This window comes from Asterias rubens, chromosome 2, assembly GCF_902459465.1.
Source record: "Asterias rubens chromosome 2, eAstRub1.3, whole genome shotgun sequence".
Lineage (NCBI taxonomy): Eukaryota > Metazoa > Echinodermata > Asteroidea > Forcipulatida > Asteriidae > Asterias > Asterias rubens.
In genome coordinates, this window is record NC_047063.1 from 7340589 (window position 1) to 7361221 (window position 20633).

Here is a 20633-nt window from a genome sequence, read left to right on the forward strand (position 1 = left end):
TTTCATGTAGTGCGCCCTCAAGAGCCCGTTTGTGAAAATCCATTGTTTGCAGTGGTGGTGTGTGTGTGACGAATATAACGGACGACACGTGACGGGACACAACAGGAAAGTTCTGCGGCTGCAAAGTTTGACATTTCTTTTGCAAAGTGCAACTGCAAGTGCAAGCAAGTTCTTCAGTTCAAGTGCAGTGTGTCGACACGGGAGGTATGCATTTTTGTTATTTAATAAATAAAGGTTTCGTCATACGATTTTCGAACCCCCAACTTTTGATTTCTGTTTACCGCGAGATTGTGCAAGCTGCACTGGTTGCAGAAGCTATGCAGTTTTAGTTTACTCACTCACGGCATAGAGTAAGCTCACGGTCTGTATTTTAAATTTGTATCAGGCTTGATCATGCTGAGAATAAAGTTTCCTGACGTTGGTTATGCTCAAATATTTATAAAATGATTGATGCAATATTTATGCGGTACAACTATAGAATGCAGGTACACTTCGAAGCTTCGACTGCACCTTTGCGGAGACGGAGTCATGGTCACGTTCATACGTACACAGTACAACGGAGTTGAGGTCGCGCTCTGTTGCTTAACTAAATATTTGGCAACCTAGGGGGCACTCTGAAAGATGCACAACAGCGCCCTCACTAGGCTCGAAAGTACACAACTGCGCTATAGCGTATGCGCAAATGTGTTGTCAATTTATTTTATACGATAATTCACAAGACCCCATTTAGAGGATTATTTCAATAATTATGGGAAAGGAAGCCCGAACTCCGTACAAATAATTAATAACTATTAATATTGTCGTACTACATATTACCCCAAAAGAGGATTATTTCCAAAAGGGAAATAATTAAAGGCCGAATTCCGCAAAATTTTAATATTGCCGTACGACACATGACCACCATTAGAGGATTATTTTACAAAGGGAAAGAAAGACCGAATTCCGTACAATTATATTAATATTGCCGTACGACACATGACCACCATTAGAGGATTATTTAAAAAAGGGAAAGAAAGCCCGAATTCCGTACATCTATTAATATTGCCCTAATACACTTGACCCCATTAGAGGATTATTTAAAAAAGGGAAGGAAAGCACGAATTCCGTACAATTATTAAGATTGCCCTCATACACTTGACCCCATTAACGGATTATTTAAAAAAGGGAAAGAAGCCTTCACAATTGCATCATATGCCCGTCTTCCTAAAAACGCCCTCTATCGGCCATTGTCAACACCGCGCCTCCACGCCTCCACCTTCACGATTGCATCATATGCTAGTCTTCCTAAAGACGCCCTATCGGCCATTGTCAACTCCGCGCCTCCAGCTTCCCTGCCTTCACGATTGCATCAAATGCCCGTCTTCCTAAAGACGCCCTCTATCGGCCATTGTCAACTCCGCGCCTCCACCTTCCCCGTCTTCACGATTGCATCATATGCTTGTCTTCCTAAAGACGCCTTTTATTGGCCATTGTCAACACCTCGACTACGCGCCTCCACGCCTCCACGCCTCCAGCTTCCCCGTCTTCACGATTGCATCAAATGCACATCTTCCTAAAACGCCCTCTATCGGCTGCTTCACCTACCTCACCACCCACATCACACTTTGACTCCCTACGACCCTAACATTTTATCTGTTGTATTCATCAATCGAATACAATCAAGTAGTACAGTACGACCAAAGTACTTAAAACGTACGTGACCGCGACTCCGCCTCCGCAGAGGCGCAGATAGAGCTCCGAGTGTACCTGTATTCTATAGTTACTCCATTTATGCCAACATTTACTTCTAGAAACTATAAGTAGCCAACATTCAAATGAGTCAATCAAAGAAACATCATCCAACCTCGAACGAAAGTTCAAAACAAAAATACTTTCTGCAAGATTGAGTTTCATTCTGTTTTAGTCACTGGATGGATCACGTGAGGTGGTTACTATTTGGGATTCTATGGTGTGCCAATATGAGGAAAAAATTAAAATATTTTGAGTGAAAATGACAAAAAAAATTTTTTGATTAAAGCCATTATTATACACTTTCGGTACATAAAAAAAAAAAAAAGTTCACAGATTTACAAATAATTTACAGGGTTTACAGAAGGTAATGGTGAAATACTTCTCTTGAAATATTACTCCATGTAATGCTTTACTTTTTGAGAAAACATTAAAACAATATCAATTCAATATTTATTTTAAACACATGTCATGTGACACGGCGAAACGTGCGGAAACAAGAGTGGGTTTTCTCGTTATTTTCTCCCGACTCCTATGACCGATTGAGCCTATATTTTCACAGGTTTGTTATTTTATATATAAGTGTGGGACTTGGACAATACTGTTTACCGAAAGTGTATAATGGCTTTAACTGCATAACTGTAATAAATTCTGATAAGCGTAAAAAATATTACACCTATATTAAAGAGAATATATCATAGATTGGTTTCTTATCTCCTGAAACAAAACACTACTGGTCTAAAATGGGGGAAACGGTGATATCTCTCGATGCTAATATAGTAACCATAATGCCGTGGGACAAAAATGTAATTAAATTTGTTAAGTAGTAATTGAATAATATTTTTTATTTATTTTGCACGCCATACTAGCTTCAGAATATTCAATAAAATACCAACCAATGAAAGGTGTGAAAACATATGACGTTGCTCCAATGTTGTGCATGCATAAGCACCGTTAATGGCGGACTGTCTCTCGCAACGTAAAACCCAAACATTAAAAATTTCAACACACCATGAAGTGTAGGCCTAAGTGTTATTGTTAAAAAATTGGATAAATGACTTGAAAAAAAACCATTCAGTTTTTTATTGTGAACAATTTTCCTGTTATCCTACTGAAAACACATGACACCAGGATATATATAAATAATAATTAGAAAAAATAAAAGTTAAAACATAATGATGTGATAAAGTTTAATTTTATGGATGGGCATGGCATGGCATATAATATTATGGGTTGTTAAGCCTGGTTCATACTTCCTGCGAATGCGAAGCAAATGTTGACGTCATAAGTTCGCAATGAACAATTTCGCAGTAGTTGAACTCTGCTCGACTCACTTGCAAAGATCGCTGCGAAAGGGTCGCACTAAATACCGACAACTCACGACCCCTCACGGCAACTCACGACAACAATTTTTAAATTCACTTTATCAGAACATTTGAATATAATTCAACCGTTAAATATGTGCACAAGAGTCATATATATGCAATAGTTCGTCAATCCAATAGGCTGATAATCTCATAACCCTCCGGCCGTCAGGACTAGGAGGAGGGTTACGTAATCACAACTAGTTCGGGAAATAATGGTTTTGAACTAGACCTGTAGACCAAGTATAACTGGGGCGCTGTATTCCTTTTTTTTTCTCGAAATTTTGACATTATCGGTCATAATAACCGATAATGTCAAAATCTTGAAAAAAGGGAATACTGCGCCCCAGTTACTGGTTCTAGTTTTGAAGCGCGTTTTTTACCATGAAATATGAATTAGTTTGGGTCCTTTCTCTATGGTTTTGTATAGTAATGTTTGATTGAAGTGTTTACTCGGGACCGTCGTGAGAGCAGTAGTCTCACCTGGCCAGCAGTCTCGCGAGAAAACTGCGGTAATCAACGACTTGTCCACAAGTCTATCATGTGAGGGACGTAATGGATCACACTCCCATATTTTGTTGGTTTTGCTTTTGCAGCTCAAGAAGTCATCGAGAGAGGTCCTCAGCATCAGTAATGAGTGATGATACCATCTGTGTCTAACATGAAGAATGTCTTGGCTTTGGTTGTCATTTTGGCAAGCATTGCAGAGTATCCAGTCTGTGGAAAGAATGGCAACCCTGAGCTGCAGACATCACCAAACATCATTTTCATCTTAGCTGATGACTTGGTAAGTAGGGCAGAGGTCTTAGAGTTTGGTTTGTTTGTTTAGATGATCTTCTTGTCAAGGGAACTCAGCCCATTTTGTTGGGCTGTTATTTGTTAACATGGTTAAAGACAGTGGACACTATTGGTAATTGTCAAAGACTAGTCTTCTCACTTGGTGTATCTCAACATATGCATAAAATAACCAACCTGTGAAAATTTGAGCTCGATTGGTCGTCGGAGTTGCGAGATAATTATGAAAGAAAAAACACCCTTGTCACAGGAAGTTGTGTGCTTTCAGATGGTTGATATCAAGACCTCGAAATCAAATTCGTGGAAAATTACTTCTTTCTCAAACCAAGTCACTTCAGGGGGAACCGTTTCTCACAATGTTTTATACTACCAACCTCTCCCCATTACTTGTTATAAAGTGAGGTTTTATGCTGTAATTATTTTGAGTAACTACCAATAGTGTCCACTGCCTTTAAGACTCTCTTTTATCATAAACCTTGTCATGTAATGGCAAATATGATCAAAATATTAATATAAATAGTAGACTTGCCGGTGTGGTCTCGACGTTTCAAACAGTATTCTCTGCCCTCATCTTCAGGAGAACATCGGCTCTTTTCAGAGCCAACACTCCCGCAAAAGAGATTTTACACATGGTTGTACCCGCAAGTCTACTATTAATATATATAGTTTTTCTTATTATTCACACCATGCAAAGCTTTAAACACCAACAAGGTCGGCTCTGGCACAGCCAAACCCGGCTCTGACACAAACATTAGTTTGACGTCTATGATTATGAATTGCACTGAACACTTGTAGGCGCCAATACTTATATTCTAGGCCTGGGCCAATTATTCCAATATCTGGTTAATGGTGAATAGGTTTTCCTATCTGTAACCACGAATGCATTTTTTTTTCTTAACCGGATATCCGCAAAGGGCGCGAATACCTATTTATAAACCGGATAGTCCTGTAATTACAACCAAGTAACCGGATATTCTTTAATATCCGAATATCCGCGGACGTCGGGCGACAACTGAAAGGAATGTTTTGTCTGAATCCTTATGAAACTTCAATTAAGACAGCATAAATTAAGTATTTAACTATGCTCACGTCCGTGAAGAGTTGAAATAATGACATTTCTGACGTAATTTGTTCAATGATTACTAAAGTTTTCCTTCACGTAGTGTCAATCACGATCAAAAGAAAAAGCAAATCGCCATCTTTAAATTAGATCCGGTTATTCTTTTGAATGAACCTAGTGACACTGTCTAAAACTAATATCAATCCGCCAATAAGATCTCATTCACAAACAAACAGCGCCCTCTAGCGGCCAAAAACATATTTTTAATTGTTTTTATATATTTTTTTTAATAGCGCCCTCTAGCTGCGAAAAAAAATCTATTTGAATATCCGGTTAATTTCGGATAGTTGGCCACCAGTAACCGAATACCAAAATTTCACTATTCGCCCAGCACTATTATATTCTAGTCATTCTACCTGCTACCTTGCATAAAAAAAGTACCAATCTCTGCAAGCAACATAGCCTTGTCCAAGGCTCTTAACGCAAGCATCGGCGTGCCGGCTCTGAATTGACCACGTAGCGTTGGTTGACGAACTGCATGATACATGTACTGGCACGGTACTGGGTATTTGATACCGTGGGGCGAAGTATGGTTTTTGGAGGTTACAGCGGTTTCCCCTAACTTTTTTTTTCAATCCAGGTTTTTCAACCTCGTACAAACAAAGACAACAGTCTTCGTTGTACAAGGTTGAAAAACCTTTAAAAAAACCATGCTTCGACCCCACGGTATCAAGTACTATACCCAGTACCATGCCAGTGCATGTATCCATGCAGTTCGTCGTCCACAAGAGAGGGTGCCGGTTGTGTAAAGAGGCGTGGACAAGGCTACAATCAACATTGTTATACCTCGGTAACAAATTGTGAAGTTTGATTGGTCGAGAACCAATCACGTGCTGTGCAACAAATATGCATGTACCATGGCTGCAAAGCGCTGCGGGTAACATGAGTGATGTTAACCGGTGTACATCAACTTGATCGTTCCCACCGTCGGTTAATTTGCAGCGTTTAGTTCGAAACGGCCGCTGGTTCGCATCAGGTGCCATTTTCCCCCTCGGGTGTACAAAATGCCGTGGACCCCGTCACAGCATGCAACAACTGTATTAATATATCTCTCTTATCTATGATAGGGTTGGAACGATGTAAGCTTTCATGGTTCCTACCAGATCCCTACCCCTAATATAGATGAGTTGGCCTACAATGGTGTGATCCTATCCAACTATTATGTGTCCCCCATCTGCACTCCAACACGGAGCTCTCTGATGACTGGAAAATACCCAATTCACACAGGTAAGAAAATTATCTTCAAGGGTTTGGGTACTTTATGTCCAACACAAAACACAAGAGTCTAGAGAATTCTATTAAACTTGCCAAGATTTACAGAAAGGCCCTAATGAGATCTTCCGTTAGAATATTTCTGCTGAGGTGCTGTAGATTTTGAGAAATTGGTAAAAATAATTTTTTGTTCTCGAAAATTTGCATTTTGTACAAATGAATAATGCAACTCTCCTGACACATGCCTGAAAACATTGCTCTTTGATTTTCCCTTTTTTTCTCAAAAACTTGACGACTAATGAAGCTGAAGCCTCTACAGGTAAATACAAACATCTTTATTCACAGTGAGTGGGGATTCATGTCATGGCCAAAAAACTTCAAAACACTTTTCATAGGGGCCTCCAGCAAGGTGATATTCTTGATTCTTCTTATTATTATTTCTTTCTCCACCGTTATATTTCAGGTATGTGGCACGGCGTTATACTTGGTGCAGAACCGTGGGGGCTTGGCCTGAATGAGACGCTCTTGCCGCAACTGCTAAAGCAGCGAGGCTACAAAACACACATGGTGGGGAAAGTAAGTCATAAACAGGGATTTGATTTCTCCGTTTTTAACTATTTTATAGGCCTAACCCCTTAAAGCCATTGGACACTTTCGGTAAACAGTGTTGTCCAAAGGCCCACACTTCGTGTATCACAACTTATATATAAAATAACAAACCTGTGAAAGTTTAGGCCCAATCGGTCATCAGAGTCGGGAGAAAATAACGGGAAAACCCACCCTTGTTTCCGCATGTTTTGCGGTGTCATAACATGTGTTTAAAATAAATCCGTAATTCTCGACAACGTGAATTGATAATTGTATTAATGTTTTCTCAAAAAGTAAAGCATTTCATGGAATAATATTTCAAGAGAAGTCTTTCACCATGACCTTCTGTAAACCCTGTAAGTTATTTGTAAATCTGTGAACCTTTTTTTTTTTTTTTTTCTGTTCCAAAAGTGTGTAATGGCTTTAAAGGGTCTATTTACTTTTTGTAGGACAAAAAACACAATGTCCACATATTTACATTAAACTTACACAGTTTGAAGATAATGTTAGAAAGCTTCCCTGAAAATATTACTTGCTAAGGTGCTGCAGTTTTTGAGAAGTGAGTAAAGAAATATGTATTTGGTTTGGGGTAACACCATGTGTGTAAATCACTTGCCAGGTAGAGTGTTTTCTTAGAGAACTGTCTTGCTTAACTCTTCTACCACGGAGTAGATTGTTTGGGTAATCAGGAGACTGAGGAGACGATGACTAGAGCAAGCTGATCATGAGACGAAAATTAGTTTAGCATGTAAAAACGTATTTTCTTGACATTGTTTTACTCATTTCTCAAAAACTACAGCACCTCAGCAACTAATATTTTAAGGTATGCTTTCTATATCATTATCTTCAAACAGTGTAAGTTTAATGTGAATCTGTAAACAGTGTGTTTTGTGTTACAAAAAGTACCTAAATCCTTTAAATAAATTTAAACAAATATTCCGATCAAACTTATCATGAGAACTAGAAGACAAAACCTCACACGTGTAGATTGTAGAGTTGGGCTTTCAAAACCAAAGAAATGTACAAAATTGGGTCTTAGAATTCATCACTACAATAACCTATCTTGCTGAAAGTTTGCATAAATACTCAGCGCCATACATTATATTAAGCAGGCTTGTGTCCTACAAAATGTATCCAGGCACATTAAACCAGAGATCACAGCTTCAATCCTCGCTCTGGTAAATGTGTCTTTGTATTTAAAGTTTAAACTCACTTAAACTTAATCCCGCAACCTTGTTGAGGGTCATAGAGGCACCACAGCTGACTTATTGACGATTGTGCGCCATCCAACGCTTTCCTCCACTAATCTCTGCGAGGTGCTGAATGTCGGGCCTGTCCACTCCTGGGTCTTGTCTTCCCATCAGTTCCTTTGTCCTCCTTGTTTCCTTTTCCCTGGAACAGTGTCTTATGGTCTTTGAGAGTCCTGTTGACCATGGCTAAATTTCATGGCTCTGCTTTACTGTAGCAAAGAATCGGCGCTTACGGAAGCAGGGAATTCTGTACTTACGTCAAGCTTATTTCAAGGGTTAGCGGGGAATTTCGGCTTGTGCACGTGCATACTCAACGTTACCAAGCGTTTTGCACTTAAAAGGCTAGCGCAGAAATTTGGCGCTTGGACATGTTGGACATAAGCGCAGAATGGTGATCGTAAATGCACAATTCAGCGGTAAGCAGGGCCATGAAAATGGATCCAGGTGATGTGACCATACCAGCTCAGTTTCCTCTTCTTTTCTGTTGTAAGCATCTCTTCTCATGCTCCTGTGCCTTGATGAATCCTATTTGTCTTTGTTCAACCCCTAATTATTTATTAATTTCTTGAATTGGTTTGAATCCTAGTGGCATCTTGGATTCTTTGATGAGAGGTATACTCCAACCCAGCGAGGGTTTGATACTCATTTTGGGTACTACCTCGGCAAACAAGATTACTGGACACATTATGACACAGAGGTAAATCATTTTCTTTTTTAAATAACGGAATCAATGTGTGGTGAAGAGGTTTTCAACTTGTGGTTTAATCTCAGCGAGGCCTGGTTCTTGATAATTTAACCAAGACAAAGTCGAGGTAAATTATCAAGAACCAGGCCTCGGCGGGTTTAAACCACTAGTTGAAAACCGATTCAACACACTTTGATTCCCATTCATAAATACCTTTTCGGTCACAAACATCATCACTTTTTGGTCAAAAAGTAAAATAAATGCAAAAAATATAATTGTTAAACGATTTCTTTCAACACAACACCCCTCCAGCTATGAAATGGTAAAGCCCTCCGCCGCCCTCTGGTAAACAACTCCTTATAAGGGAATGCTGTGCACGTCGCGCTTATCTCGTGATGTGGCACGACTGTTTCAGCCGTTGCTCTCGACCAATAGGAATGAAGAAACTGTCTTACAAGAGCAGGTGCAAGGTCGCGTGTCACGCCCATGAATAAACACTTTTTACCTGTCGTAAACAAAGGTTTATACACACCCATGTGACGCGCTCTCCACCAATAGGAAAAGCGAAACTGTCTGAGGTATTTATGAATAAACTCTTTAACCACTTTGGGTCGGTATTCTTAAATAAGTTCTGTGCCTTTTGGCGGTACAATTCTTAGGAACCTGTGGAACCTTCTTGAGTAACTGTTTGCCTTTGAAATCATTGCTTGCAACAATGAAACTATTATTTGACAATAGAAAGACAACAATTTCTCTTTACCAGTTACTTGTATCTTTTTTGTTCAGGCAAAACAAAAGTGAAGCACGATAGGTGCCTGTCTGTGCACGCTACACACTGGAAAGTCAGTGTGTTGATACTGTCATCAGTCATATGGCTACGAGCCAAAATTTGAGGGAGCTCTAAAGCTTTTCCAAACTGTAATAAACTGGCTGCCACGAAAACAGCCAAGCAAAAGTTTGATGTTATTGTAAAACGCACTACATAAGAACTGTTTGTTACTATTAAAACTCAATGTTTACTTTCTCTTATTAGCATTTTAATGGAATGGACTTTCACAAGAATGGCTCTACATATAAGCCAGCATATGGGAAATATTCCACCAGGATCTACACTCAAGAAGCAGAGAACATTATTGCTACACACGATAAATCACAGGTACATCAATGCCATCGGCATAGACCGTATTGAATAACACCTGAAAGGATCAACTTGTAGGGCACACCGTATGCGCATCCATTTGCATACATCAATGAAGCATGCAGCACTCAACATTCCTGGTTTAAATTTCTACGGCACATGCACGTACACCTGCACACACACATGCTAAGACGCCATGTTGTAGGTCAGATCAACACCAGCCTTAAGCTTGACATTAGCCCTTTTCACATTACTCAACCCCGGGGAATAATTAACAGCCTTTTCACACTACTCAACCCCGGGGAATAATTAACGGCCTTTTCACACTACTCAACCCCGGGGAATAATTAACGGCCTTTTCACACTACTCAACCCCGGGGAATAATTAACAGCCTTTTCACACTACTCAACCCCGGGGAATAATTAACGGCCTTTTCACACTACTCAACCCCGGGGAATAATTAACAGCCTTTTCACACTACTCAACCCCGGGGAATAATTAACGGCCTTTTTACACTACTCAACCCCGGGGAATAATTAACAGCCTTTTCACACTACTCAACCCCGGGGAATAATTAACAGCCTTTTCACACTACTCAACCCCGGGGAATAATTAACAGCCTTTTCACACTACTCAACCCCGGGGAATAATTAACAGCCTTTTCACACTACTCAACCCCGGGGAATAATTAACAGCCTTTGCACACTACTCAACCCCGGGGAATAATTAACAGCCTTTTCACACTACTCAACCCCGGGGAATAATTAACAGCCTTTTCACACTACTCAACCCCGGGGAATAATTAACAGCCTTTTCACACTATGATCCCTGTATACCGCCGGTCTGCCCAAGGGCCCAATTTTATAGAGCTGCTTAAGTAGAAAAACTGCTCAAACATATTCTGGTTAGCAATATTAAGCAGGACCCCAGCCACAGATAGTACACATGAGATGGTATTTTGGCTGGTAACCTTATTCTTGAGAGCATAATTTTGTCGTGCTTGGCTACTTTTTGTACTTAAGTAGCGGCTCTATTAAATAGGGCACTGGTCTGCCCTGGCAAACGGGCATACCCCCGGGAAATAGCCACCCCTTCTCCGGAGTAGGGGTAAGGGGTAAAACCCTGGGAGTATTCTTGAAACATGCAACCGGACCCCTGTGGAATAGGGACACAGTGTGAAAGTGCTCCGGGGTAACTGTTTGGCTAACAAAAGTCCTGGGCATTCTCAGGGCTGTATTCCACGGGGATAAGAGATACATTGTAAAAGGGCTATTCGGTGGAAAGCTCCACAAAGAAAGAGGCCTGAATATCACATCCTTTTCATCTTTACCAACTCACAAGTGTTATCTCCATTTAAATACTTGTCCAAACAGAATAATTGGATCATGAACAGACCAGTATAGTGCTGCTGACTGCTCTGGGCAGATTAATTATTTGCTCATTAAAGAACTTTAATGACACTGTAATGACAATGCAAACACACTCAACCACTGAAGGATGAATACAGTTTTTGAGTTTTGTGGCCAAACTCAGCAATACTCTAATAGAGTTTTCTCGTAATGAAGATACATGCTGTTTTGATGTTGCAGATCTGGCTGCTGTTTCTATAATTTAGAAGTGGCAAAATATTTTGAAAAGGTGAAAGTTTCAAAAGCAATTACAGAGTCCACACTCAAGTACTTAAACTTTTCCCTCAAACTTTATCACAAAGGGTTGTCTTAACTTGTCTAATATTTCCAGACGTACATTTGAACAAATACTTTTGAAACCGTTTTGTTTATTTGCATAGATGATCTTCCCATCAAGGGAATTCAGCAAACTCCCACAAGGGGATAAAAGCACCAAGCTGGCAACAGCCAATCTCTCTCTTACAAACATTGGTTTAATATTTATGATTATTAATTGCACAACAGCTTGTTAAGATTCGAATCCATGACCTTGTGATTGCAAGTCCTGTAGACGAACCATGAACATGCTGTTGTCGAGCACTGTGTTTCATAGATCTCCTTGTTTCTTTTCTCATCAGCCATTGTTCCTGTACTTTGCTCATCAAGCCGTTCATAGTGGCAATGATCCCGAGCATGCTTTACAAGCTCCAAAGGAGTACTATGACAGGTTTAGTAACATCACAGATGACAAGCGAAGGATGTTTGCAGGTAAATATGGGTCCGGAATAAACTTTGGCTGCCTTACTACGGCTGCAAGTACTTTTGTTGCCAGTACTTTGGCTGCCAGTACTTCGGCCGCCAGTACCAATTATTTGGCTGCCAGTACTTACGTTGTCAGCCCTTTGGCTGCCAGTACTTTGGCTGCCATTACTTCAGGTGCCAGTACTTCTGTTGCAAGTGCTTTGGCTGTTATTACTTTGGTTGCTAGCACTTTGACTGCCAGTACTTTAGTTATTAGTACTTTGGTTACCAATACTTTGGTTGCCAGTTCTTTTGGCTGCCAGTACTTTGGCTGCCAGTACTTCAGCTACCATTACCTAGGTTTACACTACTTTGGCTGCCAGTACTTTGGCTGTCAGTACTTCAGGTGCCAGTACTTCAGGTGCCAGCACTTCGGCTGTTAGTAAATGTACTTTGGTTGCCAGTACTTTGGTTGTGATCATTTTGGTTGCTAGTACTTTGACTGCCAGTACTTCAGCTGGCTTGACTTAAGTTGCCAGTACTTTGGCTGCAAATACTTTGGTTGCCAGTACTTTAGTTGTTGGTACTTTGGTTGCCAGTACTTTAGTTGTTGGTACTTTGGTTGCCAGTACTTTGGTTGCCAGTTCTTTTGGCTGCCAGTGCTTTGCCTGCCAGTACTTTGGCTGCCATTACTTCAGGTGCCAGTACTTCTGTTGCAAGTGCTTTGGCTGTTATTACTTTGGTTGCTAGCACTTTGACTGCCAGTACTTTAGTTATTAGTACTTTGGTTACCAATACTTTGGTTGCCAGTTCTTTTGGCTGCCAGTACTTTGGCTGCCAGTACTTCAGCTACCATTACCTAGGTTTACACTACTTTGGCTGCCAGTACTTTGGCTGCCAGTACTTCAGCTACCATTACCTAGGTTTACACTACTTTGGCTGCCAGTACTTTGGCTGCCATTACTTCAGGTGCCAGTACTTCTGTTGCAAGTGCTTTGGCTGTTATTACTTTGGTTGCTAGCACTTTGACTGCCAGTACTTTAGTTATTAGTACTTTGGTTACCAATACTTTGGTTGCCAGTTCTTTTGGCTGCCAGTACTTTGGCTGCCAGTACTTCAGCTACCATTACCTAGGTTTACACTACTTTGGCTGCCAGTACTTTGGCTGTCAGTACTTCAGGTGCCAGTACTTCAGGTGCCAGCACTTTGGCTGTTTATAAATGTACTTTGGTTGCCAGTACTTTGGTTGTGATCATTTTGGTTGCTAGTACTTTGACTGCCAGGACTTCAGCTGGCTTGACTTAAGTTGCCAGTACTTTGGCTGCAAATACTTTGGTTGCCAGTACTTTAGTTGTTGGTACTTTGGTTGCCAGTACTTTGGTTGCCAGTTCTTTTGGCTGCCAGTGCTTTGCCTGTCAGTACTTCAGCTGCTATTACCTAGGTTTATAGTACTTCGGTTACCAATACTTTGGTTGCCAGTACTTTGGTTGCCAGTTCTTTTGGCTGCCAGTGCTTTGCCTGTCAGTACTTCAGCTGCCATTAAAGTTAGCAGTACTTTGGCTACTTTGGCTGCCAGTATTTCAGCTGCTAGCACTTCAGCTGCCAGTACTATTTCTATTACACACAATATATAATTTCTACTCTTTGTTCTAATCTAGCCATGGTTGCAGTGATGGACGAGTCAGTAGGGAATGTCACCCGAGCCTTGAAGGAAGCTGGTTTGTACGACAACTCCATTATCTTCTTCTCTACTGATAATGGTGGACCAGCGCATGGATTTGATTTCAATCACGCCAATAACTACCCGCTAAGAGGAACTAAGCTGAGTTTATGGGAGGGAGGAGTAAGAGGCACTGGTAAATCCATTACTGCTTTTAAATGTGACTTTGATGCACCATTAAAGAAAGATACTAAAATAACACATCCTTTTCGTTTATCAACTTACACCTGTTATCTCTATGTAGTTGCTTGTTCAAATAGTCAAAAAGACTGCAGGCCTGAAGCCGTTTGGTAGGCATCTGAAAGAGCACAAATTTGTGCCACGAGGGTGTATTTTGTTTCATTATTTTCTTGAAGCCTTGATGACCAATTGAGTCAAAGTATTTACAGATTTGTTATTGTATGCATATGCTTGAAAATTCCAATTGGTAATACTGGTCTTTGACCATTACCAAAAGTATCCTGGAGCCAATTTCACAAAGCAATACAATTTGTCCCAAGAAAATGTTTCAGTATTAACATAGTGATTTGTATTGTGACATCATTGCACTTGATTTGCAGTTAAAATTAATCTTAGTTCTTTGTGAAATCGGCCTCAGTGCCTTCAAATAGTCGTTTTGAAAAAAGTAATAAAAGAAACAGATGTTAAGAACAGAAGCAGAAAGAAACCACACACCAATTGGGCAGAATACCTAACAAACACAATTATGATCTTATTAATGTTTTGATTAAGTTTGGTGATTTTATTTGTTTTATCGCTCATTTCTTTAAAGCCTTTGTGCACAGCAACCTTTTGAAGAAACCAGCGCGCATATCACACGATCTACTCCATGTTTGTGATTGGTTGCCAACAATTTACGGTTTGTCTGGTGGAGACGTTAGCTCTCTGAAGAATCTGGACGGGTTTGATGTTTGGCCGACACTTTCAAAGTAAGTACAAGGTGCAATGCGCACACTCAGTACATATGTAAGAATTAACTATTATACACATATTGACTGGCATTATTCGGTAACTAGTGTACGTCTATTCCCCCGAGGGACTTTGAGTGACCAGAAGAGCGACCTATTTCCTGAGGCCGAAGGCTTCTCTTCTGGTCACTCACAGGAAAAGACGTACACTAGTTACCGAATTATGCCAGTCAATATGTGTTTTATAACACAGCTCGGTCTTAAATGTGAACTAAGAACAGAAATCTGGAAAAGAAAGGAAGTTTTGTAGTTGCTGTTCACGGTGCAAGTCAAGAGAGGGCGCTGTAACCGGGCACTATTTTCAAAGATTAGCGCCCGCTCGGGAACTAGTTCCCGCAAACATGCGCGCGCGATCATTAGACTATATTAGTTCATCCCACGTGACCGTGTTTCAGCCAACCAGAATACAGAACAAGCAAGAGGTGTGTTATAATACTTAATAGCAAACTTGCGGGTTCAGCCATGAGCCAGTTTGATCAACGACCATAGTTAACCATAGTTCGACTAACTCTGATCGAACCCTTGTTAGTCAACGATAGTTGGACCAGTCTCTAGTCGACTGTTCGCGACCATCCACTCGAGGCTGGTCGTGGTTTGTCGCATCGTTGGTTACCAAAAGCAATTTGTCATATTACAGTGTGCTGCAGGCAGGGAGGACCAGTTATTCTTAAAATAGCTGAACAGGAGTGAGTATGGACTTTTTATGTGTTCAAGGCATAGATCTATGGTTCACGGTCAACTTTTTCACATAAGGTCGCTAGAGTCGTTCCCACTTTTTTTTCAGCGCGCATGCGATTCGTACGTCACGAACTAACCACTATTCGACGATTGTACCCTGATCGAACTTGCTGTATGTATTGAATCTGTTTTAAAGCCATTATACATTTTCGGAACAGAAAAGAAAAAAAAAGTTCCCAGATTTACAAATAACTTACAGGGTTTACAGAAGGTAATAGTAAAAGACTTCTCTTGAAATATTATTCCATGAAATGCTTTACTTTTTGAGAAAACAATTATCAATTCTCAACATCGAGAATTACAAATTTATAGTATACACGTGTCATGCCACGGCGAAACGTGCGGAAATAAGGGTGGGTTTTCCCGTTATTTTCTCCTGACTCCGATGACCGATTGAGCCTAAATTTTCACAGGTTTGTTATTTTATATATAAATTGTGATACAATTGTGATACACGCAGTGTGGGCCTTTGGACAATACTGCTTACCGAAAGTGTCCAATGGTTTTAAGGGAGTGTTGGCTCTGAAAAGAGCCGGTTTGGTCTTGACGTTTACGTTTACTATACCTCATACATAGTCGAGCTCTTATATTGGTCCATTCATCATCACGTAGCAGTTGTTATTTACCAAGCGCGCGCACGAGTAATCACGCACATGGCAAATGCGCAGGACAAGGGGCCCAGGCAGCCCGCACCCTATTCTACTTGTCATGCGCACTACCTCTGTGCGACCGGACAACTCGGGCGCAATTCTACTTGTCATGCGCTTTACGATGGTGGTACTGTATTGTATACTTGCACAATCATTGCTATCTCTAGAGACATAACATACTTATCATGTACATTTTATTTCACAGTCGTCATTTTCCCTTGCTCCAAATCATGTTCCGGTAACTGAATATGTATGAAGTATAGTAAAACAAATATAGCATGGTTTATTTTGGGTGTTCGCCTCAGGAACTAGTTTGTCAACTTCCAATACCTCTGGGAGCTAATATCGGATAGTACTTATAGCACACAAATGACTTATAAAACAATTGTCTAATATTTCTATGTTCTCTTGAACCCTGAACAGTGGCCTGACATCTCCACGGAAAGAGATTCTACTGAACATCGATACTAAGTACAATGTGTCTGCGTTACGAGTTGGTGACATGAAAATCATTAATGGTGATGTACGTAAAGGGGTTTGGTCTGGCTGGTACAAACCCGAGGGATTACCCCCACGTAAGTAGTTAACCTTCCCGTCTGGCGTGGTAGATGCAAAACTAACATCTATTCAATCGTTGCGGTAGCCGCTGCTAACACATAGTATACCTGCCTCTAGCCACCGGGCTAACTCTGTGGTCTAGTGTCAACACCTGCTCTAGCAGTGCAAAAGTCTTGGGTTCGAATCCCATCCGAAAACTTGGGAAAGTACTTGGTATACAGTGCTTAATACACATTGATGTAAGGGCACAAAACAAATTATAACTTTTTTAAAGTTCTGCTGCATCATTGGTTTGGGTGAAAGGTTTTCTACCTTGAGTCATCTTGGCATGTCATTGGTCAAGCACACTGAACTCAAGCTCTGGTGTTACTGATCAGTCGAGTCTGGGTTTGAGTCCTGGTCATGACACTTGTTTCCTTTTAAAGCTAGACACTTAACTATATTCCTCCTTTGGATGGGACGTGAAGCCTTTGGTGCCGTGTGTTGTTTAATTTACGTAAGTGAACCCGGTGAATAAGAAAAAACCTAAGAATACTCTTTCTTTTTACTATCTACAGATTACATACCACCACCACCACCCTCAGGAGCATTTGCCGTACACTGCCCGCCTAAACCCAGCAATGCGTCGACCAACTGTAACCCATTTAAAGCCACATGCTTATACAATATCACCAACGACCCTTGTGAGTTCTACAATCTAGCTGGTTGGAACCAAGGTTTGTCATTCACTAATAAATGATATTATTAGTGTCTTCTTATATTGTGCTCATATCTGTCACTTAGTGACGGTCAAGGTGCTTCAACATTCAGTATTTTTCCTGCAAGGTATGTGGGACTTCGTTTGAATTGTAAGACCTAATCCTGTTACATAGCACCATGTAATGGTCTACGAGGTGCTGCATGTGTGGCCAATATGCAGCCAATCAAACCGGGAACACCATGGCGACTCTTTGAATAAGTTCACTAGGTTTTGTTAAGCGTGTTACAAAAAACACTGGACCTCAGCTTTACATTCCCTCTGACGAACAAAGCATCATGTTTCTTGCTTAGGGACACAGGTTTCACGACTAGGACTCGAACCCACACTCTGCTGATCAGTCAGATACAACAGAGCATGAGTCTGGTGCTTTTAAACTGTATATCAAACATCAAGAGAAAACTTTTGGCCAGTGTCTAAAACCTTAATGACAATGGACACTTTTGGTAACTGTCAAAGATCAGTCTTCTCACTTGTTGTATATCAACATATGCATAAAATAACAAACCTGTGAAAATTTTAGCTCAGTCTGTCGTCGAAGTTGCAAATAATAATGAAAGAAAAAACACCCTTGTCACACAAAGTTGTGTGCTTTCAGATGCTTGATTTTGAGACCTCAAATTCTAAATCTGAGGTCTCAAAATCAAATTTGTGGAAAATTACTTCTTTCTCGAATACTACAATACTTCAGAGGGAGCTGTTTCTCACCAAGTTTTATACTATCAACAGCTCCCCATTATTCGTTACCAAGTAAGGTTTTATGCTAATATTTTTTTTTAGTAATTACCAATAATTTCCACTGCCTTTAAAGAACTTATTTCAGTTGTTTTCATGTAGATCATTTCAGAGAAACTGCTTACTTTTTAGCTTCAAGAAAGACTTGCAAGACCACTTTTTTGGCAAGCGCCAAAATTCATACTTGCTTTTGCAGGCATTTTACTCTTCCTACTTTAGTGTCTGTTTTCTGATTTGTTTTTTCGCCCTTGGAAAATTGTTATTAATAAGGTCTGAAAAGTCGTTTACAGCCTACACAATGTGTACACACAGATGTCAGCTCTTGCACCTGATGAAATGTTCCTACTTTTGTTCGGCAAAGACCCAATATCTTGCTTGCATTTTGATAGGGGAACTATTCATTCATGAGGTTGTGACTTTGTGTTTTGTTTCTTGACAGATATTGTTTCTGAAATGACTTCCCGTCTGAACGAATATAAAGACACCATGGTCCCAGCAAGGAATGTGCTGACAAACGATCCTAATGCTAACCCTGACCTCCATGGTGGATTCTGGGTCCCTTGGGTCTGACCTCAAGGTTATGACCTTTAACCTTTGACTGCTAATCCCAAGAATTCTCAGGATAAACCTACTACACAGACCTTTCTATCCCAATGGCATAGCCTGAGTTCCTACGATGGAAAGCCATGAATGCATAACTTAGAGACACTGGATACTATTGGTAATTGTCAAAGACCAGTCTTCTCACATGGTGTATCTCAACATATGCATAAAGTAACAAAGCTGTAAAAATTTGAGCTCAATTGGTCGTTGAAGTTGCGAGTATTAATGAAAGAAAAACTACCCTAGTCACACAAAGTTGTGTGCTTTCAAATGCTTGATTTCGAGACCTCAAAATCTAATTATGAGGTCTCAATATCAAATTTGTGGAAAATTACTTCTTTCTCGAAAACTACGTTACATCAGAGGGAGCCGTTTCTCACATCGTCTAACTATCAACCTCAGCCCATTACTTGTTACCAAGTAAGGTTTTATGCTAATAATTATTTTGAGTAATTATCAATAGTGTCCACTGCCTTTAAACGGATGCCAGTTTGTTACAGTGTCGCACGACTTTTCTAAAATAGTGTCAAACTTGTTGGAAACAAAGCCACCAAGTATGGGAGCAACTTTATTTTATTGAAAGTTTGCACAAATTGTTGAATTTGGTCAGAATTTGGTTAACACAATTAAATGGTTTGCTTATTCCGCTGTCCATGCCAAACAGCAAGGTTTGGTTATCAACAATAGAAAGGTCTATAGTAAATGTCTAAATGATATGCCAGAGATTTCTTGGGCTGGTCCACAGTGTTGTACTGCCCTCTGTAGGTCAATAATTTAAATACTTTTCCTGTGTAAAAAGTATTGGCATGCATTTGAGACACAATGGAGTTATTTACGATGGTTTCAGGCGCCAGGCCTCGGTGAGGAAGGTTTAAATAGTTGCAGCAGTCAAAGTGTTAATATTGGATTTATGCCATTGTCATTTAGGGACATTATTCCCAGGTGAAAATTTCAGTTGAAACCACTTTCAACTGGTGTTAACTGGTCCCAACTGGTCCAGTTGAACTGGGAATTGGTAACTGGATCGTGAACTGGTTCCTATTGATGCCACAATAAGTACCAGTTGGCAACTAATGGTTTCAACTAGTTTCTTTTGCAACATGTTGAGCATACCAACATGTACCAGTTGAAACCAGTTGAAACCAGTTAATCCTGTTGAAACCAGTTAAAACAAGTTGAATGTAAACTGGTTTCAACTGGAATTGTCACCTGGGATATGTATGCCTTTTGCCCTGTTGTAATCCCATTGAAACTGCTTTTTCGTTGCATGTGTGTTTTGGGTTGTTTTGGGTGGTTTGGAGTTGGATATCATTTGCATTTTATTGCCTTGTTTACTTTTATACATAAAATGCTTTTTAAGATAATTATCTTTGGTGTTACTTCCCTCGGACTGCTAGCCACATTATATGTATTGTGCTATTTTCAATTGTTGTTGTACTGTGGATACTTTTATTGCTCTGACTATTTGTAAGATTGTTTAACTTAACCCAATGATTTAATAGATGTTAATTTTTCCATCGGGATGTAAATTTTCCTTGCTTTTACAGAGACTGTGAATTATTGGTAAACAGCCATAAGAAATCCGCAAAGTGACATTTATTTAATGTAAATCACCTATATTTTTGCAAACCTGTAGGTTTTTGACAATTGTTTTTACCAATAAGAACATGCATTAGATGCATGTAATTTTTGTCAAAGTTATAATAAATTTCAAGATGAATATGTGTGTATCTTTTGTATAAACGCAGTACTTAAAATAGTATTACCCCAAGGTGGTTAGCAGCAGTGAAGGCCTATGTTTAAGTTCTTCGTTCTTTCAACATTGTGGGGGAAATGTTGTTGAAAAGTAACTGAACAAAATAATTGTATTTTTTTGTTTATACTTCAAGTAAGA

General features: G+C 40.0%; 1 protein-coding gene across 1 annotated transcript; it reads left to right on the forward strand.

The window, feature by feature from the left end:
- Positions 1-83: 83 nt before the first annotated feature.
- On the forward strand, positions 84-18914 carry LOC117306938 (arylsulfatase I-like). Its single transcript, XM_033791520.1, has 12 exons — positions 84-204; positions 3689-3879; positions 6075-6234; positions 6683-6795; positions 8644-8754; positions 9776-9898; positions 11908-12037; positions 13669-13866; positions 14503-14659; positions 16510-16661; positions 17202-17360; positions 18576-18914. Exons 2-12 carry the CDS (start codon positions 3733-3735, stop codon positions 18704-18706), a joined length of 1581 nt encoding a protein of 526 aa, XP_033647411.1. The 5' UTR covers positions 84-204; positions 3689-3732; the 3' UTR covers positions 18707-18914.
- The last annotated feature ends 1719 nt before the right edge of the window (positions 18915-20633 follow it).

What these genes read in the sequence shown, in the direction of transcription:
- LOC117306938 (XM_033791520.1), top strand. Translation starts at nt 3,733, where the DNA reads ATGATACCATCTGTGTCTAACATGAAGAATGTCTTGGCTTTGGTTGTC. An exon ending in TCATCTTAGCTGATGACTTG is followed by an intron (nt 3,880 to 6,074) that starts GTAAGTAGGGCA and finishes TATCTATGATAG; the next exon opens with GGTTGGAACGATGTAAGCTT. An exon ending in AAACACACATGGTGGGGAAA is followed by an intron (nt 6,796 to 8,643) that starts GTAAGTCATAAA and finishes TTTGAATCCTAG; the next exon opens with TGGCATCTTGGATTCTTTGA.